Consider the following 24,963-nt stretch of genomic DNA (forward strand, 5'->3'; position numbering starts at 1 on the left):
TTTTCAATTGGTGCAGGCTGGGGATGTGGACAAGAGTGGGTGAAGGTGGTGCTCAATACCTCCTTGGAACAAAGCAAAGTTCCAACTTGCCTAAAGGAGGTAGTTGTGAGACCTATATTTAAAAGGCCATCACTAAACCCCTCCATAATGGCCAACCATCCGCCAGTGTCCAACCTTCCATTTCTGAGCATGGTTCTGGAGGGTGTGGTAGCCTCCCAATTCTAGGGATTTCTGGATGAAACAGATTATCTAGATCCATTTCAAACTGGTTTCAGGCCTGGTTAAGGAACAGAAACAGCTTTGGTAACCTTAGTGGATGACCTACGAAGAGAGCTAGACAGAGGGAGTGTGTCCCTGTTGGTTCTCCTGGATCTCTCAGCAGCTTTTGATACCATTGACCATGGTATCCTTCTGGCCGTTGACTTGTGGGGTTCCTCAGGGTTTCAATTTGCCCCCCACTTTGTCTCCTCAGGGAGATAGAGTAGGTTATAAATAAAGATTATTATTATTATTTATCATATACATGAAACCGCTGGGAAGGTCATCTAGAGTTTTGGAGTACGGTGCCACCTGTATGTGAATAACACCCTGCTCTACTACTCCTTTCCACCTAATGCCAAGGAATCTGTACTGACCCTAAACCAGTGTCTGTCATCACTAATGGAGTGGATGAGGGTAAACAATTTGCAACTTAATACAGACAAGATAGAGGTTCTCCTAGTCAGAAGGCAGACTAGGGAATGGGAATTAAGCCTGTGCTGGATGGGATTACATTCCCCCTGAAGACACAGGTTTTGGGGTCCTCTTGAATTCAGCATTGAACTTGGATGCCCAGGTGTTAGCAGTGGCTAGGAGGGCCTTTGCACAATTAAAACTTGTGCACCAACTGCACCCGTTCCTTGATGAGCCAGATCTGGCCACAGTGGTACATGCCTTACTTACATTCCGTCTGGATTAGTGTTATGTGTTTTCCATGGGGCTGCCTCTGAAGAGTGCTCGGAAACTTCAGCTGGTCCAAAGAGCTGCAGCCAGGTTGCGCACTAGGGCTGGCTATAGGGAGCGGACAACCCCCCTCCTGCAGCAGCTCCACTGGCTGCCAGTCTGTTTCCAGGAGCAATTCATGACCTTTAAAGCCCTAGACGGTTCAGGTCCAGGCCATTTGGCTGACTGCATCCCATTGTATGAATCTGCCCGCACCCTGAGATCTTGAGGAGAGGCCTGAAGCGGGATATAAATAAATATAATAATAACTAGCTGTGCCCGGCCACGCGTTGCTGTGGCGAAGTATGGTGGTATGGGAAATAAAGTATTGAGGAATTGGTGGTAGTTAAGGTCAAGGGTAAAGGTTTTCCCCAGACATTAAGTCCAGTCGTGTCTTACTCTGGAGGTTGGTGCTCATCTCCATTTCTAAGCCGAAGAGCCGGCGTTGTCCGTAGACTCCTCCAAGGTCATGTGGGATGACTACATGGAGCGGCGTTACCTTCCCGCCGGAGCAGTACCTATTGATGCACTCACATTTGCATGTTTTCGAACTTCTGGGTTGGCAGAAGCTGGAGCTAACAGTGGGGGCTCTCTCCGCTCCCCCAATTCAAACCTATGGCCTTTCAGTCCAGAAGTTCAGCAGCTCAGCGCTTTAACACGCTGCGCCATCAGGGGATATTATTTCCTAAAGGTTGTGAATATACAGTATTTCTGATTGGTTTTTTTGTTTGTTTGTTGGAGGCAAGTATGAATGCTGCAATTAGGAAAAATGATTAGGATGTAATGGCCTTGCAGCTTTAAAGCCTGGCTGTTTCCTCCTTGAGTGAATTTTTTGTTGGGAGGTGTTAGCTGGCCCTGATTGTTTCCTGTCTGGAATTCCCTTGTTTTCAGAGTGGTGTTGTTTGCGATATTTTATGTGCTTCTACTGTCTGTGGCCCTGAGAAAACAGAGGATTTTCCAGACTTTGATGATGGGAATACTTTGTTGGGAGGTGTTAGCTGGCCCTGATTGTTTCCTGTCTGGAATACCCTTGTTTTCAGAGTGATGTTGTTTGCGATATTTTATGTGCTTCTACTGTCTATGGCCCTGAGAAAACAGGATTTGCCAGACTTTGATGATGGGAATACTTTGTTGGGAGGTGTTAGCTGGCCCTGATTGTTTCCTGTGTGGAATTCCCCTGTTTATTTACTGTCCTGGTTTTAGAGATTATATTGTTCTGCATTATTCTATCCCAGTAATTATTTCATATTAAAGAAGAATCTCACTTATCCAACATTCGCTTATACAATGTTCTGGATTATCCAACGCAGTCTGCCTTTTCATAATCAATGTTTTTGTAGTCAGTGTTTTAAATTCATTGTGATACTTTAGTGGTAAATTTGTAAATACAGTACAGTAGAGTCTCACTTATCCAACATAAACGGGCCGGCAGAACGTTGGATAAGCGAATATGTTGGATAATGAGGAATTAAGGAAAAGCCTATTAAACATCAAATTAAGTTATGATTTTACAATTTAAGCACCAAAACATCATGTTAGACAACAAATTTGTCAGAAAAAGTAGTTCAGTACACAGTAATGCTATATAGTAATTACTGTATTTATGAATTTAGCACCAAAATATCACGATATATTGAAAGCATTGACTACAAAAATGCGTTGGATAATCCAGAACGTTGGATAAGCGAGTGTTAGATAAGTGAGACTCTACTGTAAATACTACATAGCATTACTGCGCATGGAACTACTTTTTCTGTCAAATTTGTTGTATAATATGATGTTTTGGTGCTTAATTTGTATAACGATTACCTAATTTGATGTTTAATTGGCTTTTCCTGAATCCCTTCTTATTATCCAACATATTCACTTATCCTGCCGGCCTGTTTACGTTGGATAAGTGAGACTCTACTGTATATTGATAATCTTATATTATCTGCTCAGAACTGGATTATCTGAGGCCCCTTCTTCACAGCTGTATAAAATGCACACTGAAGTGGATTATATGGTAGTGCGGAGTCAAGATAATCCAGTGCAAAGCAGATAATATAAGATTATAAATGGGTTATATAGCTGTGTAGAAGGCCTTGAGTCTACACTGCCATATAATCCAGTGCAAATTAGATAATCTGTGGAAGAAGTCTAAGTGAGGCCTAAATCTGACTGTCCCCTAACTGAAACCTGGCTGTCCCTTGGTTGCTAGGCAACCAAGTGGGCAGAGATTAGCCCTCTAAACTGGCAGCAATTGGATAAAAAAATTATTGCTCTCCCTCTAATTAGGACTTTATTTTTCTTTTCTTTTTGTTGTATCAACCTTGAGGCGTGGATGATGGGTTGTGTTGTCAAATTTTGAGGTTGGGGGGCCTGTACTTTTGTTGTTTTGTGAATCGCCGTGATGCCATCACTCTTTTATATATATAGATGTCATACTGCAGTGGGATCACAGCTGTGTGGTTTCAGCCTACCACCAGCAAGCTGTATTCAAGAGTTAACCTGAAAATGTTGATAAGGGTATTATGATTATTAAGAAGAACTACAGCAACCAACTATTTTCAAACCTACTTCTGCTTTGTTCTTTAATAATTAGGAAGCTGGAATTGTTTAAGTGTAATTTCTGTAGCTAAAGACTAGCTTCAGTCATACCCTGGACTGCTTGGTAAACATGCAGTTTACACAGTAGAAGCCTATCTTTCCTCGAAGAAAAGTCTTACACTAGTTACCCACATGTTCATGTTATAGACTTTTAAATAAAAGCTATTAAATATGCAGGTAGTGGGCTTGAACCATAAATAAACACAGACAATAGGATATTCTATATTGACAAAGGGTGACAAAACAAATATAATTGTAAAATTGTGTTGTAATCAAGTCATTCAGAGGCCAGAAAACTCATCCTCCAGCCTATACAATAGCCTAGCAGCATTATACAAGTATATTGTTTGTAATTGTTTTTTGTCACTGGATTATGGCCAATGAGCCAAGATGAATCCTAGGGTGCATTGATACTGTGGAATTTATGCAGTTTGACACAACTTTAACTTAATTGGAAATAACAAAACTTTTATAGCAATTATCTTAAATACATTGTCAGAGATACTAAAAATAATTTACACTTCATGTGAACTCAATTTTTGTGACTGGGTGTTTAAGTATTGTAGAACATCCTTCACGCGTAAACACTCATGTTACTTCAACATTTTTGTCTCCTCAAATTAACAGAAAAGATGCAAGAAGTCACTCAGTGCCACTCTTTTCACTGGAAATGTGGCATAAACATAAATCTGGGATCTCAGCTTACAGGCAACTTGAGAATTAAACTTTTATTGACTATTTAAAACCAAAAGTTGCTCTTTATGGAGCAGATATGGGTATTTTAAAAGTGCATTACAAATGAATGTATTGCCTCTCTGTCCTAATAAACAATCCAGACCAGTCCCCAGCTGCTTACACAAAAAGCTTTTTCTAGTACCCTCTGAAATGTTATTTGGCAGAACTCTCAGTGTACAGTGGGAATAAGTCTTGTGGTATGCAATCTGTATTTTGCTGCCATAGCCCTAGCAAAGGGAGGAGAAAGCAAACAGCATACATTTTTTTCTGTCGGATTTGAAGCATTCAAGATAGAACTGCTAAAGAGAAGGATATTGTATGCTGTGAAGGCAACGTAGATTGAAAGGATTCTACAGTTTTTGTGACCATTCCAGAATGCCTCCTAAAATAAATGGGACTAATCTAGGAAGAACATCCCTGGCTATCAGCTTCATTCAGGTATTGAAATACAATCATGTTAATGAAAGTACCCCTAAATTGAAGTAGGCCACAACAAGCTAATAACAACAAGACATAGCTTAAGCTTGTGATCTAGGACACATCATGTCCGTGAAGGACGTGTACTCAGTAGCGGAAGGAAAATGCTTCATTTTTTCCATTAACCTATATGTCCCAAAGCTAATCCAAATGCTAAAAAACAAAGTGGCACTAAGGCCTTCTACTCTCAAACGTGCCAATATCTCAAACACAGATTCTGATATATTTCAAAAGCAAATATCAGTACATACCTTCTGTATAAGAAACACTGCAGAAAATTTCATAGTATTGGCAATTTTATATCTACTAATTTATTTGTACGCCAATAGCAAAAATCACAAGAAACTAAATGGAAGGATTTGCATAAATATAAAGGAGCAAGGAGAAAAATGGGTCACAGCTAAATACACCACTAATGAGAGGCTCTATAAGAACATAAACAATATTGAATCCTGTAGTATTGTAAAAATTAATACATTAATGATTGCCTAAAGCAGTCTTCTTCATCATATTAAGGAAATGGTAGCCTCGGTTAGCAAGTACATTCACTATGCATAATTTGCAGACTTCCACCATGACGCCACTTTTTGCCTTCATTAAAGTTTCTTAAACATTTTAGTTGTTCACATATAGAAGTACTTTAATCTATCAATTGTTTTGGTTGCCCTTTTTAACATCTTTTCAGGCTCCATATCCTTACTTCCCAAAACAATCAGAACTTGCATACTGTAATGTTAATGTAGTCCCATGATAGGTTTTTAGGACACAATTGTTCATCTCTTTCAGAAGTGGGATTGTTTCTGTGCTGCTGTAGACTTAATGGATACTGAATTTTCGGATGTAAACTCACCTCTTCCCCGAGTGCTCACATTAGCTCAGGTTCTAGTAGCATATTATAGTGTTAGCAATGTTTTGCCCTAACATGAATCACCATGAACTTTATTTACCTAGTTTAAAGAGATAAGTCTGAAGTTCTTCACATTCTCTGGTTCATCTTCTTGAATAAAGTGGTTTTATCAGCAAATCTGTGCTGCTTTAAACATGCTGTTAGCTACCTTGATTCTCATTATTGAGAGAAAGGAGGAATAAAAATAACTTTCCAACAAACCTACTGCTTACTTCACCTAACTAGCTTCTGTCTGATCTTAGAAGCTAAGCAGGGTCAAGTCTGGTTGGCACTTAGATGGGATGCTGCCAATGAATCCAGCTATATTTCAGGGGAAGGAACTGGTAAAACCACTTCTGAGTATCCCTTGCCTATTAAACATAGTAAACATTCATAAAGTCACTGTAAGGTTGACTGGTGACTTGGAACCCTTCCACACAGCCATATAACCCAGAATATCAAGGCATAAAATCCAACATCTGCTTTGAATTGGGTTATCCGAATCCACACTGCCATATATTGTAGGTCAACGCAGAAAATGTGGGATTTTTATTCAGCTGTGTGGGGCATTGAAGGCCTTTATTATGCTTAATAATAGCTCCAAGGGCTGCTTTTAACTTTGTAATACAAACATAGGCAAACTTTTGTCCTTCCGCTGTTAGGAACTGTGAGAGTTGACATCCAAAGCACCTGGAGGGCCATGCCTGCTGTTGTGATAGCTTCAAGGCTTGCTCTGTATGATGCCACAGAGTTATTGCCTCTGGGTCTCATTTTCATGTCAACATCTTAGGGCCAGTTCCAACTTGGTAAGACAGTAACCCTTGTGGGTCCTAACTAAATTTAGTCCTGGACAGATCCCAAACTCAGGTGATCAGCATGTTGAGGTTATTTCTTGTTGTACAACGCGGGCATGCAAGTGCAGCAGGAAATCCTTTCACAGGGCACCTCCCTTACTAGACTCAAGGTAAAGGTTTTCCCCTGATATTAAGTCTAGTTGTGTCCAACTCTGGGGGTTGGTGCTCATCTCCATTTCTAAGCCGAAGAGCCAGCAATGTCTCCAAGGTCATGTGGGCAGCATGACTTCATGGAGCGCCATTATCTTCCTGGCGGAGCGGTACCTATTGATCTACTCACATTTGCATGTTTTTTTCGAACTGCTAGGTTGGCAGAAGCTGGGGCCAACAGAGGGGAACTCACCCCGCTCCCTGGATTCAAACCGCCAACTTCAGCAGCTCAGCAGTTTAACCGACTGCACCAGCGGGGGCTCCTAGTATTTGGAAAATACTAGACTCTAGCCTTCTAAGATTCTGGCCTTAGTTTCCCAGGATCCCTGATCACTGGCCAAGGCAGCTAGAGCTTCTGGGAACTGAAGTCCAAAAAACACTTCCTATACTGATCCTGGAGGAACTGTGTGTTGTTGAAGGCTTTCATGGCCAGAATCTCTGGGTTGCTGCAAGTTTTCCAGGCTGTATGGCCATGTTCTAGAAGCACTGTCTCCTGATGTTTTGCCCACATCTATGGCAAGCATCTTCAGAGGTTATGAGGTCTTTTGAAAACTAGGCAAGTGAGGTTTATCTATCTGTGGAATGTCAGGGTGGGAAAAAGACACCCTGCTTGAGGCAAATGTGAATGTTGCAATTGGACAGCTTGATTAGCACTGAATAGCCTGGCAGCTTCAAGGCTTGGCTGCTTCCTACCTGAGGGAATCCTTTGATAGGTGTTCACTGCCCCCGATTTGTATTGTCGAAGGCTTTCATGGCCAGAATCACTGGGTTGCTGTGAGTTTTCTGGGCTGCATGGCCATGTTCCAGAAGCATTCTTTCCTGACGTTTCGCCTGCATCTATGGCAGGCATCCTCGGAGGTTTTTCCACCCTGAACATTCCAGATATAAAACCCCACCTGCCTAGTTCCCAACAGATCTCACAAGCTCTGAGGATGCCTGCCATAGAGGTGGGCGAAACATCAGAAGAGAATGCTTCTGGAACATGGCCATACAGCCCGGAAAACTCACAGCAACCCTGGAGGAACTGCTGGGAGGGGGAAAACAACGAATGAAGTAGCTCCGAGCGATCAAAAAGGCTGACGACCCAAAGAAACCATATAAAGAAACTGGACAAGGAAGTAAAAACGGGAAGAAACAAAATACAGTAGTCTCACTTATCCAACATAAACGGGCCGGCAGAACGTTGGATAAGCGAATATGTTGGATAATAAGGAGGGATTAAGGAAAAGCCTATTAAACATTAAATTAGGTTATGATTTTACAAATTAAGCACCAAAACATCATGTTATACAACAAATTTGACAGAAAAAGTAGCTCAATACGCAGTAATGCTATGTAGTAATTACTGTATTTACGAATTTAGCACCAAAATATCACGATGTTTTGAAAACACTGACTACAAAAAAGCGTTGGATAATCCAGAACGTTGGATAAGTGAGACTTTACTGTAACTCGGAGCACCGTGAGGAATCCAGGGAGTGAATCCTCTACAGCATGTGACCGGCCCATGTGCTTCACCCGGAAGGTTCCACTTTCACAACTTCCGCCGACTTCTCGAATGGCTTCAACACACTCTAATCTCCGCTCCACCCCCCCTGTCCGAGTCTGCGCATGCGTCCGGCTTCCCTCCTTTATTCGCCTGCTTTCCCAGCATGCTCCTCGCGCTGCTGTTTCGTCTACTGAGCGTTCTAATGCTGCATGAGGACTGGCTCCGCCCCCGGCAATCCCTTCCATTTCCCGGCAGTCCTCGCGCTCTCCCGTCGGGCCCCGCCTTTTCCTTCCTTCCTTCACTGGGGGGCGGTTGAGCCGCCATTTTGTTCCTTGGGTTCCCGGAGGCGGCGCGTGTGGAAAGCTGCTCCTGCCGGTCGCCCAGGGATTGCGGGAAGGAGGCCGGAGCGATCTCTCGGTCTCCGCGGCGGCTTTCTCGCTTCCCTTCTGCCCGGGCCTGCTCGCTCGCGCCATGTCTGGAGAAACTCCCGCCGGCGACCAGGTGAGCGGGCAGGGCCTTCCGAGCTGAGGGAGGCCCTTGGGCTTTGAGGGTGTCTGCGCGGGGAGTGCCATGGGGAGGGCGGCTCAGGGGAGGTAGCGGGTGGGAAATAGCCTGCTTAGTTCTCGCCCCACCCTCTCGTATTGTGTTCTTTTCATCTCCCCCCCCCCCCCCTTCTGCTCTCAAATCATAAACTGCATCGGGGCGTCCTCTTTTCACACGGATATTTATGTATTCATTTACTACACTTATATCCCGCCCTTCTCAACCCCGAAGGGGACTCAGGTCGGGGCGGCCTTGTAAAGGCAACAATGCGATGCCGCATACAAAATGCATCGGTAAATAAATAGAAGCTTTAAAACCAACAATTAAAAACGCAACATTCCAGGGCCAGCCTGGGTCGTCATTATGAAATTGTAGTATTTTATATATTGCACTGCTCCCTTATTGATCAAAGGCCTGATCCCAGAGCCATGTTTTTAGTTTTTTTTTGAAGGTCAGGAGGGAGGCGGCTGATCTAATTTCGCTGGAAAGAGAATTCCATAGACCAGGGGGGGGACCACTGAGAAGGCCCTGTCTCTCATCCCCACCAGTCGCACTTACGAGGGGAGTGGGATCGAGAGCAGGACCTCCCTCGACGATCTTAGCCTCTAAGGGGGATCATAGAGGGAGATAGGTTTGGACAGGTAAGCTGGGCCAGAACCCTTTAGGGCTTTAAAGGCCAAATGGTGCTCGGTATCAGACTGGCAGCCAGTGGAGCTGGCTTAATGAGAGTTATATGGAAAAGATAGTCTTCTCTGTCCTCTGCACCTTTCCTCTGGTTCACTTCAGTTGTAATTTGCGCCTATCATTGTGAACTACAACTGAAGCAAGGGCTGTGCATATTTATTTGCAGTTTAAAACCCTCAAGCAGCATCTCCACTGCAGAATTTATGTGGTCTCACACTCATCTTACCTTCCTGTTTTCATTTTACTACTGGTGAAGAAAGATGCCTGCTTTTACCTGTTTTTTTAATTAGATTTCCTCTCCTAAAATGTCATTTCCAAACAGTAGTGCTCTTTTGAAAGGTGTGAATGCCAAATTATTCTTAGATTTATGTTCTGCACAGCCACAGATCTTCCTATTGAAATAGCTGTTGAATCAAAACCAGCATCTGCCATGACCTCTAAAACTTTTCATATTCTAGCCAATGTTTTCATCATAGGAAAACCTTGAGAGCCCATCATTTGTTGTATCCACAGCACAGTTGCTCATGAAATCATTGAGGCCACTACAGAAGATCTTATAACCAGTGCTGCTGCATTTTTAGAGCTGTATCTGCCCTTATCATTATTTTTCAAATTTGTGTTCCCTTCGCATGGCATGAATGCCATGTGACTGGTATTAAAGATGCAAGTAGACGTCAATAATAGGCAATTTTAATAAATCCACTTATATAGTATGGAATCCTGGGATTTGTAGTTTGATGAGAGACCAGTACTCTTTGTCTAAACCTTGTAAAGGTACAACTCCCAGTATGCCATAGTATTGAGCTAGAATGGTTAAAGTGGGGTCGAATTGTGTTAATTCTGCACTGAAGATGCACTCTGAATTGGGAAGGGGGCTACATAGCAATACAAATGTATGGCACCACAGCTTTAGTCTCTCCTTGGATTAATTACTACAAAACTGAACAAGGTATTTTTCCATATCTCATATAATGAAGAACGTGAATAATGTTTTGTCCATTGTTAAAGGTTAAGTATCCCTTATCTGAGATGCTGGGGACCAGAAGTGTTTCAATTTTGCAATACATATAGGACCTCATCCCACACAGTCTGGGCTCTGTTTCTATGCATTTTGGAAATAGAGTGCCACAGAGGCTATTCCATGATGTAAGGGGACTTTCAGTGGGACTCCATTTCCTAAGCACATGGAAACAGAGCCCAGAATACAACTCCACACTGCAAACAAAAACAAACAAAAACAAAACAAAAAAACAGGAAAGATGGGGAAAGGACAGGGTGGCTGGCCATTCTACACCATGGACCTTGATGGGAGGAAACAAAGTAAGATGGTTCCCTCCTCTTTATCACCACTCAAGGAATGAGGTCCATAGTTACATATGTCTTAGAGATGGGAACCAAGTCTAAACATGAAGTTCATTCATCATTCAAATACACCTCATCCACATAGCCCATAGGTTATTCTGTATATTATTTTTACAATAATTTTCTGTGTGAAGCAGTGTTTGTGTATACTGAAAGCAAATGCTGTCACTGTCTCAGCCACCCTTCTGCACAGTTTTATATTTTGGAATTCAGAATTCTGGATAAGGAATGCTCAACCTGTATTACATGGAGTTCATAAAGCAGAATATGATGAAAATTAATATTGTTGCTCTATAAAAATAGCTTTAGAGATATATAAAATATTATTTATGAAGCTGAACTATGTACTTCATTTCATGTACTAAGTAAAATTGAGTTTAATGCATTCTAAAAACTAAATTGGCAAAGTGTGGGCATATTAATAAATGTGTTTAAGTTATACAAATATTGCTTGGACCTTTATAGACCACATTGTTGTGTGTGCCTGTGTGATTTTATTTTCCTATCAAATGAAATAAAAATGATATCTAGGATAGCTCGAGGTAGGAAATAGTAGCAGGGTACAAAGATCAGACACAGTAGAGCAATCTTGAGATCATATTTGTGCTGTATGGAAACACACACTAAGCAGTTAACTACATTTTGGCTTGAGTGCAGGACCAGAAAATGACACAAGAATATCTTCAAAGGGGGAAACAAACCTGAATTTTACTTCAGCTAAAGCTGCTGATTGTATGGCTTTTGATTGTTTTTAGGGACAATAAAATGTTCTGTGGTTACAAAATGAAAATAGAACTCTTTTTTTGAAATTAGTATTAACTGGTTTCTTTAGTAATTTCCTATCAGGTGTCTTCATATAGTAAGAATCCTGGTTTCTCTGAAACTAAGTAACTACCAAGGAGTGTTGAGTAGTTCTTGGTCTAGCATTTTACTATGCTATTGTATAGAATGGGACTTGAGCATCCATGGATTTTAGGATCCATAGGGTTCTAAAACCAAGCCCCACCAGGTCCCATGGGTCCATCACAACAAAACCAATCACCCTTAGTGGGAGTTTCTTTAAATTTAATATCAGAAGTTATCTTAGTGTGTTTTGGTGGTGCTCATTTACCTTCCTCTGCTGGTAAGCCCTGTAGAAAGTAATAACATATATACTATAAAACAACTCTGTTAGACTACAGAATACATCTAGTCCATCACCTTGATATACAGTGTGTAATAGGATACCTTCAGGAACTTCACGCATTAGGCATAAAAGCAAAAGTTCCCTCCTGTTTCTGCTCCCAGCAACTAGTCGTAACATGCTGTGTATGAAACTGAAGTTTTCCTTTCATCCACTTTCATGATGTGAAAATGGAGTTGGTTCAAGAGTATTAAGGCCATTTCTCAGACTGCTAAAATCTTGAGGATGTGTACTTGTATATTTTTTGTTGTAGTGATCTCAGGAGCGCGTCTAGACTAGATTGGATCTGATTTTCATGTTATTGTGCACTCCACAGAGTTGGAAAGATTGTCCTGGGATATTGAACTGCAACCTGTTTTTCAAGTTATGCTTACATGATTCATTGCACTTGCCTTAAAAGGACAGGTTGAGCTAAAAGGATGAAAATGAGCCTAGGACTATTTTTCAAGAATATTTTCCAAGCATTTAAAGGTATATATAAATCTGGGTGTACACAAATCATTAAACATGCTGGTCAGTAGTTTATTCATTTAGCTTTAAAGAGGGAAGGGATATTTGATGATAAATAGAATCCCAGAATAAATTTGGTGGACTGCTGGTAGACTGTTAGGATTTGTGGGAGTTGAAGTCCAAAACACCTGGAGGGTCGAGCCATGTAGAGACTTACAGATTGAGATTTTTGTGAGTGTCAAGGGGGGGCTGAGTTATGAGGGCATACATTTCCCGCACTACATCAAGCTCAGCAACTGAAGGATCGGATCCTTTAAGAAATTCTGATCAAGTCTTCAGCCAGAGATAGAAACTGGCTTGCAAATAGACCTGTTACCATAGAACTGCCTGGTATTCTTAGGACCAGACTACCCCAGCCTCAATTGTTTTCAAATATTTTTTAGTATAGTTGTTTTTCTGGTTATATGCCTATATATGAATCTTGAGCATTCAGAATAATGTGTAGTCATAAAATCAAGTGGTTTTAAATGTATGCACTAATTCATGGATTTTTCTGCTCACTTGAATCTGTTCTTCTAGAATGGAATATTCACGCTTGGATGTTTTTAATCAAGAGGTTAACCTGGGCCATAGTCCCACAAACTTACATTTAACTCGTGCATTAGTGTTCAAATCAGTGTGTGTAGTTTAAAAATGAACTTATCTGAGCACAATTAAAAGGAAGCCTGTCGCTTATTAAGTTGCAAAAATATACTTGTTTACACCTTGTGTGTTTTTACTTCTGTCCTAATGTATCCAGGCATTGAATCTGTTGAACCTAAACAAAGTTGGGGATAGGGGACATGTTGAAATTACTTCTTTTGCTCCCTAAAGCATTTAAGGGGCCAGGTCATTTTGAGTAAGTGGCACGGCCCTCTTAAGATGTGTGGGAGATATGTATGGCTTCCAATTGTCTGGAGGTTCCCCTCTTCAAATGAGCTGGTAATTGAGGATGTTCATGTAAGTTGCATACTTTTGTTAGTTCACTTACATCTTTTAAAAATCTGCTAAAGAACGTCCTCTACAATTTAGCACAGTCTTTGACTTAGCCTCATGTTTTGTGATAATTATAATACATGCTTCAGGCAGCATCTTGTCTTAATTACGTTGCTTTTGTATTTTGATAGTGAGTTAATTCAAGTTGCTTCATATTCTGGCAAAAATAACAGCCATATATGATATAGTACCATCACTCTAATATAGAATATGAGGCAAGTGTGTGTTACTAATTTTTTTCTCTTTGCTTTCCCATTCCAGATAGAATTGTTGTTTTTGTTCACCTGAGTGTTGCCATAAGCACAGAAATAGCCTGGTGACACATAACAGTTATACAGTGGTTTTTCTTAGCAAGATTTGTTGGTTTTTTTTGGGGGGGGGGGTCTTCCTTTGAGGCTGAAAGATTATCTCTCACATAATAAATTTCAGTGGCTGGTCCAGGGATTCAAATCCTGGTCTCCCAAGATTGCAGTCCAGCATTCAACTGTTCTGTTCCATTAAGCCATTTCTGACTTGCAGCAATCTTTAGTTAAATCTGTCATGTTTTCTTGGCAAGATTTGTTCAGAAGGTGTGAGAGATTTCCTTTCCAGGCTGATCTCAAAGTCCCAGCCTTTGGAATCCTGTCACTCACCCTATGCTTTATTCCCACTTTTAACTCCTTTTCTGGATTGTATATTTGGCCTCCTATTTTAACCTATAAATGTGTTGGTTTGTGGGCTGGTTGTGGTAATCCTGATCTGACTCTTTATTAGGCTTGGCATTTAAAAACAAAAAAGAGGAAGTTGATTAAAACAGAAGCAAATAATACATTAACCTTTGAACTACTTACTACATCCCAGCCCCCTAAAATCATAGTCAATTCTTCCCTGTCTTTATACCATCAGTTCTGTATTCCTGTGTCAGCATTTTCCTGTTTCTCCCAAATCCAGACTGTGTGTAGCTTCACACAAATGAAGACTCTTTAAAAAAAAAAAAAAAAAGTTCTTCTCTGGAGACTCTCCTTTACAGCATTCGCTTGGCTGCCTTCAGATACTTCATTCCAAAGTCTTTCAATCTGAAGAATTAGTATCTGCTCTTCTCATTTTTCATGGAATGAATTTATAATCTCTGTATGGGGTTCAAGCTAGGCAGGGTCAGTTCTGTTTAGTACTTGGATGAGAGACTGTCAGGGAATACCAAATGCTCCAGGCTATATTTCAGAGAACAGCCATGACATACCAGCTCTGGGTATTCCTTGCCTAAGCACGATGAAACCCATAAGATTGCCATAAATTGCCAAGTGACGTGAAAACATGTAAACATACTTTCAGTTGAAATCTTAATCTTAAGCACCACAACTCCATCTCAGGTAGTCACTTAATAGTAGCAGTTTCTCGTGCTTTTTTGAATTTGGGTAGGCCATTTGTTATTTGCAAGACAGATGCATCATGATGTACATTTGTTCAGAATCCCAGTTTTGCTTTGTGCTTTAATGTAAGATGTGAGTAAAATGGCTGCATAAAGCAAAGCATTTTCCAGAAAAGGCTGAAATGCATTGTTGCATTGGATGCGAGCAGTTCTCTACTAGGTTCACTTAAAACAAGTAGTGATTATTCCATTGTCCTTTTACCTTAGTGAAGAATCACAAAGGCTGTTGCCAAGCAAATGTTATGCCATTTAGGAAGGCACTCTTATACTTTTAGAATCTAGTTCTACATACCTGTTTTGCCATAATTCATTTTGAGATCATAGAATATATTGCAATTATATTTGGAGACTACAATAAGGAACATAGAGCAAATGGCTGAAATAGCTCCCACAGGGTGGGGCATAAAGATCTCCCATACTTTGTAGGGGTATAAAAATGAACAAAGCTAGCTAGAAAAAAATGTGTATATTTCTGAAAAGTACATAAAACAGTTTTTAATTGGGTTTTAAAACTCATATCACGGCCTTCTCAGCGCTGCATCCTTGGCTGTGGAACACCCTTTCTAGTGACATCTGGCAGGCTCCATCTCTTTTGGGCTTTAGGAAGAAACTAAAGACATTGTTATGTGCGCAAGCGTTTAATGAATAAGCTTATGGCTCGACACGGTCTGAGCTAAGGATTATGCGCAAGGTTCCTGGATGAATGGATTTAAGCACTTTATATTTTTTAAGCTTTGTATACTGTTTTTATTGACTAATGTCTAATTGTTTTAAATATGCTATGTTCTGTTTTATTGTATTGTGTTATTGGCATTGAATTTTTCCAGATTTTGTAAGCCGCCTTGAGTCCCCTTGGGTGAGAAAAGCGGGGTAGAAATGCTGTAAATAAATAAATATCAGACAAATCATTTTGTAAGGATGAAATTTTAAATAGGAATGCAAAATCCTCCTCAAAGTCCAACTTGATATCAACAGAACCATGGCATGCTTATGAGCCTTGGTGATAGCTGACTGAATGTTCTTACTGCTTCCACATTTTCTGGCTTTCTCATGGTCCTAGGTCTTCCAGGGGTTTTCTTTTCATTGTGGATCTAGTTCCTTGAAGATTTGAAATCCATAGCAAAATCATTTTCTAATCTGGTACAGATGCATTTCGACAAGAGTACAAAGCGTGTATGGAACACTCTTTGTGTTCTCATAATACACTCAAACAACAAAGGGCCGATGTACGCTGGTTCAACTCATGATGGGTAAGACAGCAGAACCTAACCTACTGAATTAGATCTACCTCACTTCTCTACCCCCACTACAGTCCACATAGCTCCCTCTTTATGCCCCACCCTGTATAAAAAAGAAAACATTATTTGATAATATAAACTTGCATCTCTTCTGTTTGGTAATGGCTTCCATCTGTGGAATGGAGGGGACTTTCCCTGAGCCTAACTATGAGTTCATGCTCCAAAGTGATTCTTTGTGGAAACAGTTTAGCATGGATTTTCAAGCAGAGTGAAAGTCTGTGATAGGGAGAAATAAGAGAGAAAACTATTTTATTACCAAATGTGTTATTTTGCATTCTGTAGTTTAGCAGAATTTTGTCATATTTTTATGTTGTATTGAATTTGATTAAACACTGAACTTCAATAATGGAATTTGCATATTTGAAATTGTCCTTATGTTACATTGTTTGGTATTGAGATGGGGGTTCCAATCTGTTACATATTGGTACAGATACGTATATGTGAACATTCATATATAGGTAGTATTATCATACTAGGTGTAGACTCTTAACATTCTGCTTTGTGTTTTTTAGGCTGCTGAATATGTCCCAGAAAAAGTAAAGAAAGCTGAAAAGAAACTAGAAGAGAATCCATATGACCTTGACGCTTGGAGCATTCTCATTCGAGAGGCACAGGTTTAGTGACATAGGATTACATTTCCTTATCAATGGGTCCACTCACATTGATTGGTTCTCAATTAAATGTCAATACATTTTTAACATCTTAAATATTGTAAATATTTATTGGTTTTCAATTTTTAGAATCAGCCTATAGACAAAGCACGGAAGACCTATGAACGCCTTGTTGCCCAGTTCCCAAGTTCTGGCAGATTCTGGAAACTGTACATTGAAGCTGAGGTTAATATTTTTATATTATTTCTTAAACATATAGTAGAAAATTTTAACTTGACACTGAAACATTTTAGGTGCATACACAAATTCAGGTAAAGGAGGGGTTGAATTCCTTAATTCTGTAAAGTAGGTAAAAGGGGATGATTAAAATGAATTCTAAATATTTGGGTCTCTGATCTGGTGATTGTTGCATTATGAATTTGCAACAACATTAAAACCGTTTCAATGGTATTGGAGTGCTTTAGCCTTTTATTTACTTGTCGTGTCAATTTATTGCCTCCTGTGTCCTTTATTTAGAGCACCCTTTTTGTTCATAGAAGTTAACAATGTTTTTTGATCTGTTGGACTCTATTTTTTATTTCCTAAGGCTGGTTGACATTTTGAAACATATTCCTAGGGTGGGTGTTGGAATTCAATTTATTATTAACAGAAAAATACCAGAAAATGTTTTCTTAAATGTGGATTATCCAAGTTATATTGATAAGTACATGCCTAACAAGAAAACACAAGTAAACATTTTATCCTGCCATGTTAAAAGTTCACAGGATGATCTGAAAATAATTTGCAGTGTTCTGAGAAAAAATATTTTCTTGTATTTAACCATTCTTTATACATATATCTTTATGCTTAAATGTAGAGTGCACATGTTGCTCTACATGCAAATCATGTAGTGTAACATATAAGGTAGCTCATTTTTATAATTGTAAATTGTTCATCTATAGTTTATAAAATGTTACGTTAGTCTTAAAATATCTAAACTGGTAAGTAAAATCAATTTGAAGAAATATTTCCACATTATGTGATGCATGGAGTACCAAATTAATAATACAATATGAGGTATCAAACTAGAAAGCATAAAAAAGAATAGCAGTGAAGTGTTATGAGAATTTCAGCAATACACAGTTGTTGTAAGATCTTCAAAATACTATTTTAATTCTTTATAAGTTGCACATTAAAGCAGTGATTCAGATTATTGTTCTAAATATTCCATTGCAAAGCTTCCACTATACAAATTACCTTAAAGTGAAGTAGAATTCCTAGAGATCCTCTACAGTGTTGGTATCCCATACTTGTGCTCCATCAGCAGAAGAAATTTTCACAGAAAGGCCTTTATACAAATAAAGCTCCTCTCAGAAGGGCTTTGCATTTATTTGTAATGCTTGATTACAGGATTAGACTATATTTTTGCCCTCTGTGATTTCCCCCATATTTGCATTTATCACATCTGGGAAGTATATGCTCGCTTCCATTGTATTTATGTGGTGGGTTGTAGTTAAAAGTACTGGAACAAGGAATGCTAATACAGTAAAAACTGGTATCCTTAGTTTTGTGACAAGAGCAGATAATGATAAGACCCCTTTGTTAATCTTATACATGCACCTAAAATATGTTTTAACAGTGCCCAAAATCTAACACACTAGGCATTGGTGTTTAAATCCCTCTCCCCTAGCTCTGTGTACCTGCAAAATGCCTGTTCAGAAGCTTGGGCAACTTAAACAGAGTAGAGACTAAACGCTGCTCTGGGAAGTGATATAGAAGATTCCTTGCCGTGCTTAAAGCATTCTTATTTGAGAAGCCCTTGCTCCACAAGCTTTTCTACTACACACAAGTAATAGTGCTTTTCCGTTTACTCAAGAGTGGTCAGAACTAAAGACAAGGTGCTCCCAAAACATTTTACAGTATTTCTGTAATAATTGCTTTAATGTTCGTACATTCTGAGATTATGAAGACATTGTCTATGGAAATACCTTGATTTATTGCGTGTCAACTCGCCCAAATCTACACTCTTAGTAAAATTTGACTTTGTAATGGTAGAGTTAGTAATCACACTATTTCGCATAAATGAAATTTGTTATTGTTTACCTATAATGTGTGAATAGCAGTAGAGCAGGTATTTTGAACTAATGTCCATGGGGGAATAGAGAATCATGCGGAGAAGTTTCATTCTGGTTCTTTAAGCTCTCTTCCTGTGGTTTGCTGCTCTTCCTTCTGTAAATCATATAAAGCAAGGCTGCTGGTGTTGGGATGTAGCTACCATCAGTTCTATGCAGCATGCACAATAATGAGGATTGTGGGAGTTCTAGTCCTACTGCATCTGGAGGTTCACAGTTTGACCACTTCTGCTGCTTTAGAATGTATGCCACAAGTGAAGTCCAAAATGTGAGAGTTCTGGAGTTCAAAATCGTCACCATATATATTTCTCTCTTGTAGCTTGCCATAGTTTCCTTTTTTTGATGAGCTTATTACAAATTTACAAGAAGCATGGTCTAAATGTATACTTGTCAGGATCTCCACGTACTCCTCCATACTATGCCTCCTATAGCTGGAAACTACAAATTGGCTGCCAGGATATCTTTTTTTTTAATGCTCTTCTTCAAATAATCACTGAATGTTGTAGCTTTCATATTGTTTTTGTGGGCGCAGTATTACAAAAGACAGGATTGGAAGTCTTGAATAGGTCTGTAAATGATTTCAGACTTCTACTTAAAAATAAGTTGTGAACTCTTAGATATTGGTGTAAGGTACTTAAGAATCTTACTGAGCAGTGATTGTAAGAGTGATATACCCCTGATCATTCTTTTTCTTAAGTTTAATATTTGTGGGGCAAATGGCGTCTAATTATAATTTTTGTTTCAGTGTAATTTAGATGGAAGTGGACAGAAAAGACACTGCTAGATGTTTGACTTTTAGTTCCTATCAGCCCTTGACAGCAGGGCCAGTGGTCAGTAATTATGGGAAATGAAGTCCACAACTTGGCAAAAACTTTTCTGCTCGCTTGTAAAGTACAGAGGTAGTAAGACTATATATACCAGGAGCCCACCAGCTGCTTCTGAAGTCAGAAGCACTGATGTATAGCCTTCTGCTCATGAAAGCATAGCTGTTGGTAGTTGCAGAGATACATAGCAATGCTATTTTTCCTTCATTGGTCTATATATTCACTGAAGAGTAACGGAACAGAACATCAGTACTTTTTATATCATATAGTCATATAATTCCATTTGTCATAGTTGTACTGCCTGTATGTTTTCTCTTATCTCCTTGTAATTATAAGAACCAGTGTTTCTGCATGTGTCCGTTTAGCATTAACTTTAAAAAATAATAGGGAGGTTTGCTTGTTCATGTACATCATTTAGAAATATGGAAATTTTTGAAGATAGTAGAAGCAAAATAAAAGCAAAATGTTCTGGGACTTTATAAAAAAATTCCATTTTCTTTAGCAGTTTTTTCTCTTCATCTCATTTTATAGAGTTTCTCAGGTTATTTTACTTCAAAAATGTATCACTAAAAGTACATGCTTATAAATCTAATTCTGAAATAGGAAGTTAGATTAGTAAAATTAGATGTGCAAGCTAGATATTTAATTAGTGCAGAAACATTGCACTGTCTACTATTTCATAGTCCTTTCACAATGGACTATGAAGTGAAAGTTGAGGAATATTTCAGGAAAACCTCCCCAGACAAGAGTGATAAGAGATAGCTTACTTAATGAATTATATTCTGCACATGGCATGGTCATGAAGTGCATTTTGGGCAGTACACCTCAGTACAGAAGTGGTGCTGAAGACACTGGAAAAGAGGGAAACATAGCTATCTTTGTTCAAAGGCACAGATAAATGGATAATCAAATTATAGTTTAAAAAGATAAAATATTGTATATACTCATGTGTAATTTGGCCTCATGTATAAGTTGATGGCAGATATGAAGGCCAAAATGAAGGTACAAATTGAAATAGAAAAGCAACAGTAAACTCTCTACTAAAATGATACAGAAATTTAATATTAATGGGTGCCTGAGCTGGTATTATGCTACATTTTATCTCAACAGGAAGATGGGATAGGGTTGCATTTCCCCCCTCTTTTCTCACAGTTGCTATGGTACACGGAGTTTTCCCTTTATGCAGCTAATGATGTATAAGTGAAGCACATGTTTTGAGTGAGTGAAAGTCTATGTGTGAGTATGTATCTGAGTGGGAAAGGGCATGAATATATCTGAAGGATTTTGTGTCAGTGTCTGCTCAATTAACAATGGTAAATTGACATCAGGTCCAAAATGGTTGTTCCATCATCCCGTGTTATTTCATTTTCAGGTAAGTATTTCCAACATGAGGGGGTAGCGCTAGAGGGGACTCTTAAAACAATTACTGTGGAATATATCTGACTCCATTCAGTTCTATCACTTTTTAAAAATATGTGTCAGATGTGAAAAGAGAAGGTGGGTTAGATCAATTAGGAGATCTTTTTCTCCAGCTCCTCCATTCCTTATGCCCATGTGTAGATTGCCTTTCAGCAGTGCTTTCTCATCTGCTCTGTGCACATTTGCATTCCATTGCCTGCCCAGCTACTTGACTTTGCAGTGCACTCATCAATGCCTGTTTTTCAAAGCCTGTCCTTATTTTAGCTTTTTCATCCAGAAAATATTTTCTGTTTCAGGATTTTCCCCCCACCCCTTATTTTTCCTTTTCCCATGTCATCTTGATATGTGTATAATTGAGAATGTAGTTGCAAAGCTGGAAAAATAATCAGTCTTTTGCCATCCCTTTCTGATCCTTTTCCTCATTTTCCTTTTTGCATTCATTTGAGTTCTGTCCATACAAAGAGCCAAGTATATCCTGGCCTGTTTATGTATCAAGGTAAACTGGGAATCTGTAGGACCCCCGACCTGATTGTTCCCATTTTCAGCAGAAAAAAACTAAACATATCATGGACCTTGGATCATGGAGAGCTGCCAAACTATGGACCACAGCAGCCAAGATTCTGTGTTTTTGCTCCCTCAACATAACTGGAAAAAGAACTCAGAGAAAAACTTTGATCCTTTCTTAAACTTGCTAGGAATAAAAGATTGCTGCCGTGTTCCCTTATCACACTAAATAAACTAAGGGCTAAAGTCTGGTTTGCTTAGATGACTTGGAAGCTAGGATACTAGTTTTCCCATGGTTCCCAGACATCTAAATGTGACTTCAATATTTGTTACTCGGGGTTCAAGCTGTTGGGGGATGTAGATTAGATGAGTAGTACAAAAGGCTGTTCCATTGCTGATGAGTTCAGTTAGTCTTTAGTAATGGGCAAGATCATTTTCTAATTTACATTGACTCATACATGCACAGAGGAATAAGGGCAATATAGGTTGTAGGCGTATACCATCAAGCCTGCTTCATGGAGTGTGCTGGAAGTAATTCTCATCATCTGTTTCTTCACATAATCACTGAACAACATCTAAATTCAGGTGGGTGGGGATGTGTACTGGTGAAGTAATTTTATGTAGTTACCCCGAAACTTGACGTATGAACCTGTCTTTCTGCTTAGGTCATCTTATGTCAACAAATCTTTCTGAACTAATACTGCTTTTTTTCGGGATTGTGGGAGGGAAAATGTTCTCATGTTGCACTTTATTTAGAAACTATTGTCGTAGATTCCTTTGAGAGAGAGACACACACACATACACTTTGGGGCTTCTGGAATAAAATGACACATTATTGAACATTGACTCACATTCATATGAGAAATCAGAGGGAACTGATATTTTATGATCTTGGTGTACTTCTATGAACACAATTTCTGTAAAGCGCTCAAAGATCTTTTCCATCTCTTTGCCCCAGTTCACTATTCCTTGAGCATAGCACTACACATGGCAAGACATTGTTTCAGTCACCACACACTCGCCTGCTAAACATGTAGATAGCTTTGGGTTGGTGTATGGTTAGAAGGAAAATTAAATTCAGAGTTTTTAATCCCACCTCTGAAAGTTTGAGCAAATACAGCAGTTACCAAAATACTCCAACAAAAAGCAATATACTTAATGATAGTTCTCATTTATTTTTGTGAAGAGTTTGAATTTTTATACAGGGACAGCTGCATAATCCTGTTCTTACATATTTAATTATCTGTAGATATTACTGTGTACATGTTTTGATCCAAAAACTTAGCTTGAAAAATAAAGATCGAGACAAGTGAATAAATACATATATCTGTAAAATGTTTTGGTGTGCTAGAGCAATGGGAAGTGTTGAAATATAATTTATTGGTCTCCATCCTGTTTTGCCTGTAAGGACTGAGTTAATTTCTAAGTTATAGAGAAATAGCAGTAAGGATAGATGTGCCATAAGGATAATCACTGAAGTATTCCAGGTAGAGGATAGGTGAACCAGCTTTCTACTCCCACATTGTGTAGATGCACAACAAAGCACCTAAAGGAAGGTATTGAGACTTTTGTTATCTTAATGGCACATAGTGATGATGCAGTCAGAACATTTTCTCCCTATAATACTGATATGTTGGATCATTTGTATTTTTAATGGAGTAGTTTTCTATCAAGCATATGATATTAACCTACCTCACAGGGTTGTTGTGAGGCTTAATGAAAAATTTCAAACTATTGTGGGAGGAGATTAAAGAATATGGAAGTGCTAACAAATTCTGTTCCAGGAAAATAGTATCTTAAATTACAAAATAATTCAATTGATTAAATTTTCCAGAATGGATAGATTAGTGACTAACCTCTAACCCAGAAAATAAAAGCACCTGAAACTATTGTTCAATCCTTATTTGTCTTTATCATAGTATAAGGTCTAACAATGAAGGTGGAAAATTCAGATTTCCTTGCCTCCATGAATTAAATGTTTATTTGCATAATGGTTTCTTGTAGTTAAATGAAGCTTGATTGACTTATTTCTAATTAGGAACAAGTGTCTGTACACTTGTACAAAACTGATATTTAGCATAATTTTTAAAGAAAATTTGTTAATGTCTGCATGACTATTTACGCAACATTGGATGATGCCCAGTAATTGAGAACTTAGCAAGAAAAGAAAAACAGCTTAGACCCAAATCCTAAAACTGTAATCATACTAGATTGGATTACTAAAAGCTTTTGAAATCAAATTAGTATTTATGATTAAAATCCAATCATTCTTTCATTTAAAAAAGTCTGAGGAAAATTTCACATTTTTCCCTTTTAAATGGCATTCAAATTCTTGTAATAGTATTTTGCAGTTTTATAATATTCCTTCTTTGGTTGAAGTATAATTGATAAATCAAGCGTGATAATTGGTGCCAATTCTTTTCAGATTCCAAAAACTGAAAAATTCAATGTAGAAATCCACCTAGCATTTCACTATTATTTGACTATAAATATCTATCCTCAGTTCAATCAGTTCAGGACTATTATATTGCACTTCAGGCAAATAAAGCATACTATCTGTCAACTTAATAAAAGACAGAAGATTGGCAGTTCTGGGGTAATACGCATTTATCTTAGTAGGGCTTTCTCAAAACTGCTTTGTTACGAGCACATTGAGACAAGTATATTAAATGAGAATGTTTTGGGAGTGCTTTTCTGCAAAATGCCTTCCCTTCTGTTCAAGTCTCTCTTAGTCTAAACTGTTGTTACAGTTTTGTAATGATATGTTAGTAGTAATTTACAAGGTTTCTGGATTCTCTGTATAAATGAATTGCTTTACCTGTCATACTATTTTTCCTAAAATTGCGATCTTTTAAAATTTTTATCTCTGTGAATAAATTTTAATATCTGTGTGTTTATTGTAGTTCTACATTAGACATTAGATGTAAGATGATATCTAGATTTTGTTGTATTATTTACAAATAAGCGTAACAAATAAAATAATAGTTTAACTGGGGGGAAATTTGATTGCCTCGCCTTTAAAACATACACCACAACACTGGAATTTTCCATATGCCTTATGAAGTTGTATAAGCAATTCTGATATTGTTCTTGGTTAGGAAATATTTGTAGTTAGGAAAAACATTCTGGCCTAGAGAATGAAGTGAGCGCATATCATTAGAACAGCATCTTTTCTTTCTTTCCCCTTCCTTCCTTCCTTCTTAGGCTTATCCAACTTGGGACCTGTGGGCCACATGCAGCCCAGGACGCCTGTGAATGCCCCAACACAAAATCATAAACTTTCTTGAAACATTAAAGTTATTTTGGCAACTTGATTGCTCATTTATTGAACACTAATGTTGTAAACAGCAGAGTAGAAGACCTCCTCAAC

General features: G+C 38.7%; 1 protein-coding gene across 1 annotated transcript in view; it reads left to right on the forward strand.

Moving 5' to 3' along the window:
• The first annotated feature begins 8,420 nt into the window (after positions 1 to 8,420).
• Positions 8,421 to 24,963, forward strand: part of cstf3 (cleavage stimulation factor subunit 3) — a 61,850-nt gene continuing 45,307 nt past the window's right edge. The window contains exons 1-3 of the mRNA XM_003214701.4: positions 8,421 to 8,662; positions 16,637 to 16,738; positions 16,865 to 16,960. Of these exons, the coding sequence (XP_003214749.1) occupies positions 8,633 to 8,662; positions 16,637 to 16,738; positions 16,865 to 16,960 (228 nt within the window). The 5' untranslated portion in view covers positions 8,421 to 8,632. The remainder of the gene's footprint in view (positions 8,663 to 16,636; positions 16,739 to 16,864; positions 16,961 to 24,963) is intronic.

Source organism: Anolis carolinensis, chromosome 1, assembly GCF_035594765.1.
Source record: "Anolis carolinensis isolate JA03-04 chromosome 1, rAnoCar3.1.pri, whole genome shotgun sequence".
Classification (NCBI taxonomy): domain Eukaryota; kingdom Metazoa; phylum Chordata; class Lepidosauria; order Squamata; family Dactyloidae; genus Anolis; species Anolis carolinensis.